We start from the raw sequence: 10,380 nt of genomic DNA, 5'->3' as shown, positions 1-10,380 counted from the left end.
TTTGTTAAAGGCAGCAGAAAACTTTATAAAAGCATAGCTCAGCCTTTTATGAGTCTGCAGACTGTGCTGTGAAACTAGGAATAGAAAATGGTGGCGCTTGTGGAATTGAAAGGGCAGAGAAGTGAAGGAAGCACTGAATGAGGAGTGATAAAATGCCAACTCAGGCCACGTAGCTCCAGTTCACCTCCTGAAGGATTCAGGTAGCTCATCCAAATGGAAAAGTTCAACTTGAACACTTACATATACCCGCTAGTGAAAGATTAAACTTTAATGAGGTAAATATTAATACAGCATCATTGTGTACCATTCAATTATGTTTATTACCCCTCACTTGACATTCACAGGGAAAATCATACTCCTATTTCACCATTTTTGACAATTTACATCACATGTGTCATAATCATTTCCAACTCATTAAGGAGTTTTTACAAATTTCAGCTCCAAGTGTTAGAAGGATGACACTCATAGCCAGGAGTAAAGAAGCTACATTCTATATTTTTTTTAAATGTGCAGACATTGATTCCACACATACTTTGGTGAAAAAAAAAAAAAGTTCAGATCCTTCCCAGTGACCCAGGCAGAAAGCCGTAGCGGGATGGCATGTCTGATGGTCCCTGCCCAGAGCCGACACACAGCGCTACTCAGCTGTCCCAGGTTAATCGGATTGCTGATGGATACACTGCATACTCTGCGTGAAATTTTATGAAGACACGATGTGAAGAGGCCACAAAGGGAGCTATGTTGGTGTCCTAAAATTGAAGGAAAAAAAAAGTAACAAATTATATTTTTCACAAATTTGAATATTTTTCTGGAAATGTTAGCCTAGTGACAAAATACTACATCAAGGAACTTCATAGAATTTACAGTAAACCTGCATATTTTTCCATAAGTAATCTTGCTAAGAATTAATACAGATATCTTACAAAATATTGGTGGTGGGGAAGAGCACTGAGGGAAAACGGGAAGTGATTGTTAATGGATACAGAGTTTCTTTTTGGGGTAACAAAATGTTCTTGAATTGATCATGTGAGCTATATAACTCTGAGTCTACTAAAAACTATTGAATGTACACTTCAAGTAGCTGCATTCTATGGTATGTGAATTATAACTCAATGAAATGGTCTTTAAAAATTGAATTTCCAATTCTACTTCTTTCTGAAATTTTAATTTTTTCAAATATAAACACATGCTTATTTTTGCAACTAAAACAATCATTTCAGTTAAATTGTATGACTTTCCCCTGTTAACATCTGTAGTTTCCTTTTAGGATTTATTTTCATATCCTGTCTTCACTAAATGGCACTGTGCAAAATGGATATATATATATACACACACAAAGGAAGGAGACTATACCACACAAAAAAATCAAGGTAAGATGAGTTAAAGACCTGAAACCATGAAACTCCTAGAAGAACACATAGGCAGTAATCTCCTTGACATCGGTTTTGGCAATGATGTTTTTGGATTTGATACCAAAAGCAAAGGCAACAAAAGCAAATATAAACAAGAGGAGCTATGTCAAACTAATAATCTCCTATGCAGCAAAGGAAACTATCAACAAAATGAAAAGGCAACCTACTGAATGGGAGAAAATATTTGCAAATTATGTATCTGATAAGGAGTTAACATGCAAAACATATAAAGAACTAGCAAAATGCAATAGTAAAAACAAACAATCCAATTTTACAAAATGGGCAAAGGACCTGGACATTTTGCCAAAGAAGACATACAGATGGCCAAAAAGCACATGAAAAGATGCTCAACATCACTAATCATCAGAGAATGCAAATCAAACCACAGTGAGATATCCCTTCCTACCTGTTAGAATTGCTATTATAAAAAATACAAGAAATAACAAGTGTTGGTGAGGATGTGGAGAAAAGAGGACCTTCGTGCACTGTTGGTGGGAATGCAGACTGGTGCGGCCACTGCGGAAAACAGTATGGAGTTTCCTTAAAAAATTAAGAACAAGTCCTCCATATGACCCAGAAACTCTACTTCTGGGAATCTATTCAAAGAAAACAAAAACACTAACTTGAAAAGATAGCTGCACGCCCCCATGTTCACTGCAGCATTATTTACGATAGCCAAGATGTAAAAGCAATCTACATGTCCATCAATGGATAAATGGATAAACATATGATATGCATGCTTATTATATTATAATAATAAAAGAGCATCATCCAGCCATCCAAAAGGAAATATTGCTGGTTGTGTCAACATGGAAGGTCCTTGAAGTCATTATGCTAAATGAAATAAGTTAGAGAAACATAAATGCCATATGATCTCACTTATTTGTGGAATCTAACAAAACAACCTAAAACTCTCAGAAACAGAACAGACTGGTGGCTGCCAGATGCGGGAGGTAGGAGTGGGTGAATTGGATGAAGGGTGTCAAAAGGTACAAATTCTCAGCTATAATAAATAAGTCTTGAGGATGCCCTGTACAACATGGAGGTTGTAGTCAGTAACACTATCATGTGTATTTGAAAGTTGCCAAGAGAGTAGATCTTAAAAGTTTTCATCACAAAAAATGCCCCAAATTTATGTTATACCAATATGTTATACGGTATGAAACCAATATGTTATGTCAATTTTATCTCAATTTAGAAAAACCAAACAACTCTCTAGACTTCTAGCTGATGTAATTCCCCATCCAGTTCATTCAAAAGCCTAAGTAAAGAGCAGAACGGTAGGAAACAGGTACACTCTGTGGTCAGAAATGTGGTCACATTTCCCTTCCTGGAAAGCCCTCCATCTACTCTCATATAAAATGGGGGGACGGTGAGGGCAGACACAGGCAATACTCGGTCACTGTTAGGATCCTCCCTTGATGTTTCGGGAAGATCTGTGACATCAGAACTTGATGAAAACAAGCTACTAGTCACTAGACCCATCTTTGATCTCCCTGCTTATTTCTTCAAAGAATTCCTATAGTTTTCAACAAGAAGTAGATGAAATGGAGCCAGGTGTCCAAACTGTCCAAAGTTGCATTCATGAAGACAATAACACAGGTACTCAATGCTGGGCAGCGCACTGAAATCACGTATGGAGCTTTTTAAAAAATAATGCACAGCAGCTCCTGTCCCAGAAATTCTGAGGCGGCAGCAGGTGTGAGTGGGCCCTGGAAGTCTGGACGGCAAAACACCTGCATAAGCCATTCTGATGCGGTGGAGCCTGGAAACCAGTACTGTTGATTCCACGCAATGCCCACGAGGTGGCACTCTGTGCTCCCCAAATAGGAAGGAAAATCCAGAAGCTGCTGAAATTTGTAAAAAGCTTGTGCTTTGTATTTTGTGTCTGGCTTTAAAAGTGTATACTGTTATTATTTAAAAATAATTAATGGAAATTTTAAAAAGCTTGTTTTACTCACTGCCCCACAGTATGGTCCAAAGGATGGAGAATTAGCATCCGGTCCATCGTAGAGTATGAGATAGTTCTGGACACAGTCTCCGGGATCATCGATGCTGATAAAGTAAAAGGTGACGGTGACAGGTCTTCCAGCAGGAGCGATGATGGCCCATTCACAGTCAGTGTTGTTGGGGTAAGTGCCGGGATAGCCGGGGCTGGTGAAGGAACCACTGTCTCCATAAAGGGTTCCACCACAGCCTGCAAGGAAACCAACGCAGGACGTTTGATTGAACCAAGTAGAAACCATCCCTTTGTGAGGCAGTAAGATGACCGCTATTTTCTCAAGGTGCTGAGACACAAAGTGCAAGAATAGAGGAGGCAGGAACCCCTCTCCTGCTTCTTTTGTGGACTACATCCCTCCCACTCCCTCACCACCACCTCCTCCCACCCCATCCCACACCCTTTCCCTCTCCCCACATCATACGTTGTGTTCCCTATATATCCTGATGGTGGGACTACTTCCTCCAGGACCTTTCTTTGCAAACAGTGGGTTGAGAACACAATGGGAAAACAAAGAACTTGAAAAAGTAGCTATGGGAGAGAGTAATTAAAGTTGTTGTGTACTTTTGATGGCAGAGGGCTCTCTATCAGTTGATGATAATGATGTGAGTGAAGTAAAATTAAAAGTGAAATTCCAAGGCTGAACCCAGAGTGTGTCATTGTAGGTTTTGACATGAATTATTTTATTGCATGAGTGACTTTTCTGGTCTTATAACTGATGGTCCCAAGACTGACATGCTCAAAGCCAGAGTTCTGTATTAGTGTTAATTTGTGTGTGAACATTGTCATTATTTAGACCAGATACCCCGGGGACCCAGATATTAAAAGGCGCTGAGCTGGGTGTCTGACCCCTGGAAGTCTAGTCATGCTTCCACCACAGTCTAGCCTTATATTCCGGAAAACTCATTAACCTCATGTTTTATTTCCTCCTCTATAAAATTAGGGCATTGGAGATCACCTGTAAGCATCTGTAGCTGCCAAGATTTAAATTATTTCTTGTCCCTCAGTATATTTAAGTCATTTTTATCATTCTTATTTGGAAAGTTTTTAGATATTTCTAAATACCTCAACGAGACATCTCATAAAGATATTTCTCCTCTCTTGAGTTCAATATATTGACATGACTTAAATTTCCTTCAATTACTTGATAAACCACCAACCAAACATGCAGGAAGGTACTTACTGCCCTGAAAAAAGCAATTAACCTCCAGGACTGCCAAGAAATGACAGGCACTGCAAGGGGAGCAGCTGCTTATTTATACCCGAGTATGCGTTAGTAACTTGGCTTTTTAGTACATGTTTTGTTTGGTTTTTAATTCTCAGAGAGAATCTGAGATAATCAAACCAAAAGTTAAAAATATGATAAAATCCTCTGATGCTGGAGAGCTAGCCTGCATGTCCCAGCATTCAGAGGATAATCAAACCAAAAGTTAAAAATATGATAAAATCAGAAATTATAAAGGAATTTTAAAATCTATATCTTATCTATATTTTATTCATATTTTTATACTCTTTCTATATTTTCTACCTGTTGCTAGATACATGTATCTATATGTTATAGTGATACATATAGATATATAATATGTAGAAATAATGAGAGTAGAATTAAAAAGGGTATCTGTACTCTCATTGTTAAAAATCTCTGTATTTATTGAAAAAAAATCAAGTATAGGGATGGCTAAGAAGGTATGGTCACTTTTAATGATCTTTTCTTATTAAATCCCCTGTATTTTTCTCATCTACATCAATGTCCCTTATGAAGTGCAAGTGTCTTACCAGAGGGTGATGAGGTCCAGACAATTTCATACCCACGATTGGAAGTTGCGCTATCGGTCTTAAACCGTAGGTATAGTTTGTTGTTTCGAGAGAAGATAGGATCTGGCAACAGAGTTCCACAGTATGTGCCAAATAATGGTGAACTGCTATCACTTCCATTTCTTACCTGGAAAAGTGAGCCATTAGTTACTATACATAAGCATATTATTCTTTTTCCTCTGATTTTTCATTGCTATCCATTGACACATGAGACTATTTGAATGACGACCTCTTTTGGAAAAGCTTTGTCTTTTTATATACATGAGAATGAACTGGTCTCTGAAAATAGACCCAAAGATGAGAAACACCCAACTTGACGATCAAAAGCCATTTGCATTTGAATTCAGAAATATCTGCAAATTTCAAAAAGATTGGAGAGGGATATTGTCTGCTCTGTTTCTAGTCACTTCTATTGTGCTTTATTCATTATACCGCGTGTATGTTTTTTTACCCCCTTTGAAAATTGCTTGGCTATGCAGGGGCTATGCGGAAAAAAAAAAAAAGCAAAGTACAAAGTATAATAAATTTCAAAACCAAAGGAATTTCAGTATGTGAAAAAGACACAACTCAACAAATCTCATAAGATTTGACTATTAGGTAATTTTAAAAACAGTCTAAAGCTGAACAGATTTTTTTTTTTAATTCACTGGTTAGAGTAGATGCATATAAAAATAGGAGATGAGTCAGTGTGTGAGTATGGGTAACCTCAGTGAACTCCACCACCTCTGTCCTCAGGGCTCCTCCTGCGTATTCTCAGCTGCCCTATACCAGAGGAGGGCTCTGGAGAAGTATTAAAGAAGTGTTATCCAGGCGATGTAGAGCTGGAACCAGCTCAACATGTATGAATGGTGATTTTATTGACATCTGTATTCAAATTCTTGGAAGTTCCTCCAATCCCTTTATAATTTCATTGTTTGACATTTGGTTAATTTCTGGTTGTCTTAAGTCATAGAGGGTCTTCAAAGGCACCATGGTTGGTCTTACTGGAGGCTGTTGACCTAGAGTGAGATTCTTTTTAGGTCAATGGAGTAGCCAGTGGGAGACAATAGTGCCTTTCTGCTGCTTTCTGGATTATTCTTCCAAGTGGCCTTGCCATGGATGGAGTGGCCAGTGAACCACCAGCAGACAGAGAGGACCGCCATATTCAGGAGCGCTGGAGGGCCAGACCTGCTACCATGCTATTCTTAACTTTGAGTCTCTTTCCTCCGGATTCTGTTTTAGAAATCTCTGCTCTGAGAGGAGAAGTGGAGTATCATTTCCAACTAGCATCCTCTCCATTTTTCTTTGCACAGGAGGGACCAGTATCTCTGAGCTATTAGAGGACCCTAAAAAGGGAAATGGATCCACTAAAAACAAATGCAGATTCCACATGTGATCCAGAGCTTGGCTCTTATGTGGTAGTAATATGGTCATGGTCATCACTGAGAAATTTCTGTTCCTGGCAGAGCTGACACGAAAGGCATGGGGAGTCTTGTGCATATGGCTGCCAATAAATCACGTCAGTCTTCCCAGAAAAAAACAGATGCAGCTGCATTTTACAGGCCTGACTTGCAGTTTCCTGTCTTTGCTTATTGGACAGGAAGTTTCTAACCACTTTCTATGGAACAAGAAGGGCAGCTAGTAGGAGGAGTTCCCACCTCTGATGCTGGAGAGCTAGCCTGCATGTCCTAGCATTCAGAGGAAAATGCACATGTTAACTCCAGTCACTAATGGTCAACCCAGGCATGAACCAGGGGTAGCTGCACTGTGAGTCTGAATTGGTGGGATTATTCTGTCCTTTCCCTGTATCCTCTCCTCTGGCTTCTACTTTACACTTCACATAAGTGGTGAGGCAAAAAGGTCTGAGTTGAATGTCCTGATTGACACAAGCAATACTCTATTTCTCTCCTCCTTTCCTCCCCTGCAAAGCCATCGCTCCCCATTCCTACCATGACAAGTATCCGCCATGAAAAAGGCCCAGGCTTCCTTCAAGTACTTATTACTCTACAGATTAAGAATATTCATTAACAAAATATTTAGATTAATTCTGTAGGGGAGAGCTTCCCATGATAATAAGACTCTAGAGCAGACATAGGGCAGCAAGCTGTTGGAAACACCAGACCCTTGTGTATGTGAGACAAAGCCCATCTAGAGCACTTCAGGTAAGGTTCACATTCAAACTCAATTCACAGAGGAATTCAGCATCTTTGGATTTACAAGTCTTTGATTACACTGCAGTTTACTGCCTAAGATTGAGTACATTTCCAAAAGAGTTTGCAAAGGGCGCCCAAATGAGCTCTGAGGTTTTCATGGTAAAATAGAGGCACTGCACTCCACACAGTGCCTGCCTCAGTCATGGGCTCATTCAGAACATCTTCCCGTGAACAACAGCAATAGTTTTCGCTTAAACAGTATAGGTGGTGCAGGGCAGAAAGGGTGCAGGGGGCGCTCTTGGGGTGGTGCTGGAGAATCACAAAGGTGCAAATACTAGAGGAGCATGGTTCTGCTCCTTCCCAGCACTGGATGGTTCTCTTTGAACTCACACATCTTGTCCCTCAGGAAACCTCTCTGTCCCCAAACTGAATTAGGTGCTCCTAACCATGCTGACTCTGCTAGTCCTTTCCACGTTGTGTGGAAATTGACTATTTTCTGTCTTTCCCATGGGCTGTGTGCCTCCTGGGGGCCCTGACTATGTCTTGTTCCCTTTTTGACTTCTGGTGCCTTGACCTAGAAGATGCTTGGTAAATATTTATGGAATGAAAGGATGATGGACCAATTATGAACAAGTAAGGGATCCATGGTTAGAAGTAGCAGAGACAGATGTGAAAAATCTTCAGTGATTCATCTTTTAAATAGTTCATTGACACGCTATCTAAACGTATGTTACCTCCAAGAAGTCATGTGTGCATTCACTTGAGTCCTCAATGCCAAATGAATGAAAAAATAGAGAAATAGTATGGTTCTGTGGGGCTGTGAGAATAACAGTGCAATCCAAGTTATTGTCATAATTATCTGGCCATCCGGGACTCTTCAGATTGCCAAAAGCCTTATTATATTCTCTGTTACAACCTTAGAGGGAAAAAAAATCACAATTAATGTACGCATCCCAATATTTAATGCTCTTTCAACCTGATAGAAAGAATTCAAAAAGATTATTAAATTTGAGCAAACTTCAGAAGAAAAGCTAATCCTGCCCTTTCACTTTCCTTTGAGATAAGTGAGGTCAGAAGAAGCAAGGTCATGGCTCAGATGGCAAATGCAATGAAGTGTCTCGTTAACATAAAACACTCCCATGGGAAATATGAAACGTAAGCCTTCTTTGAAAGGGAATGTTCTAACATTCTCTGTGCTGCTCTGATCACACTGAACTGGAGTTGGCTGGCATCTAGACTTTTTCAGGACAAAGTTTCTGCTTCCAAGACCAACATTTGTATGAGGATTTCCATTTACATCCTTTAATGAGTTACTCATTCTGATAGAATTGGTGAATTGCTGTTCTGTATCATTCTGGGTAAAAATGGGTAAAACCGCCCAAATTATTTCTGTGTGTTTCTTTTAATCACAGGCAGCTCTCATTTTAATCAAGCTGGAAAAGAACATCAAATAACATTCTGTGGAAATAAACTTCTGAGTCATGATAGTAATCAAATAACCCTTTCAGGAACTCTTGGTTTTTACAAAATAAACTTCCTGAGGTACAGTGAGTTCTAGATGCAGTCAAGTGGATAACTAATAAAACAACTGGTAGAGACAAATTAACTACATGAACTTCGAAGAATATGCTGGCATTCTAAACGTTTTAATTAATATCATATTCACTGTACCTCTTCAGAGACCAGCTCTAGTAATTTGCTTAGTTGGGCCTGGCTTCTACTTAAAATCCTTATGTCACTGCGGGTGTGATTTATGTTAACAGATCCAAGGTTACTCGTAAGAGCTGATCCCAGCAGTCATTGGGATGGTGGCAGTTTTTCTGAATAACAGATAAAGTTCCAGGGCTCACCTGCAATCTGATAGGTAAAACCCACTCTAGAGTTTCTGTTGAGGACTTCGGACTTGAAGATGACAATTGCCGTACTCCTAGAAGAATAGAACGTTGGTGTAGCCGAAGCATTTCTGCCACAGATCTGAGGTCCTGGACTTCCATTACTCTGAAATGAAATGGAAGCCAAATCATACTAGATTTAGTTTCAAAAGAGAATACACCATAGTGGAAACTAAACCACATATAAAAGGATGGTTTAAATATTCAGCCATGGAGGAGTGCCTGGGTGGTCTCAAGGGCTTAGGTGTCTGCTTTCAGCTCAGGTCATGATCTGGGGGTCCTGGGATCTAGTCCTGCATGAGCAGGGAGTCAGCTTTTCCTTCTACCTCTGCCTCTCCTCCCTGCTCATGCTCTCTCTCTCTCTGTCCTCTCAAATAAATAAATAAAATCTTAAAAGAAAAAAAATGTAGCCAAGGAAACTAGTTACAGTGTTTGAAGCCCTGGACAGCCAGGCTCATGTGGAATCCACAAATGTCTCATACTCACCAAGGGGCAGGAGGTAGAGGCCAAGTTTCTGCTGAAACCAAGAGACAGATACCATGTATGGAAACAAGACCCTTTCCCCCTCATGTAACCTTCACGGCCAAAGGACTGTGTGGTTGCTCTGCGGACATCCAGGCACAACACAGTTCTGCTGGGGTCTCCCCATCATCCTAAACTCCATAAGCCTAAGCCAGCCCTGCCCTGGCCCTTCACCACCATCCCTGAGCTCATCTGACCAGACTCTGGCAATGCTGTGAATCCCATAGGGCACAGCCCCTGCCTGCCACGAGGTCTCTGTTACTCCTTTGTAAAACCTGGGCAGCCCTCCTCGCCTCTCACGGTAGTAGGGTAATGCAGTCCGGCACCCACCCATCTTGCATAAAAACCACCGGCACCAACGTAAAGACGTTTGCTGCCTCTCACTCCTGGGTGCAAGCTCCTGTTACTAATGTCTGTTTCCAGCCCCCCTTCCGTGCCCCCCGTCACCAGCTGCTGGTCCTCTCCTAACCTTGCCTGTGGCCTCCTCTCAACATTCACTGCAGTGTTAGCCTGGAGTGAAGCTTGGGTCCCCTGCAGCCTCCTAGCCATTCTTTTCCCATAGTCCACAATTCCTCGAGTAGGAACAGTGGTGAGGGGCTGGGCCGGTG

General features: G+C 40.7%; 1 protein-coding gene across 1 annotated transcript in view; it reads right to left on the bottom strand.

Moving 5' to 3' along the window:
• Nucleotides 1-301: 301 nt before the first annotated feature.
• Nucleotides 302-10,380, bottom strand: part of CUBN (cubilin) — a 265,801-nt gene continuing 255,722 nt past the window's right edge. The window contains 5 exon segments of the mRNA NM_001003148.2: nucleotides 302-749; nucleotides 3,374-3,609; nucleotides 5,188-5,353; nucleotides 8,093-8,274; nucleotides 9,209-9,356. Coding sequence (NP_001003148.2) covers nucleotides 642-749; nucleotides 3,374-3,609; nucleotides 5,188-5,353; nucleotides 8,093-8,274; nucleotides 9,209-9,356 — 840 coding nt within the window. The 3' untranslated portion in view covers nucleotides 302-641.

This window comes from Canis lupus, chromosome 2 (genome assembly GCF_011100685.1).
Source record: "Canis lupus familiaris isolate Mischka breed German Shepherd chromosome 2, alternate assembly UU_Cfam_GSD_1.0, whole genome shotgun sequence".
NCBI lineage: Eukaryota > Metazoa > Chordata > Mammalia > Carnivora > Canidae > Canis > Canis lupus.
Note: the sequence above shows the minus strand (reverse complement) of the source record. Positions and strands in the feature narration are given on the sequence as shown.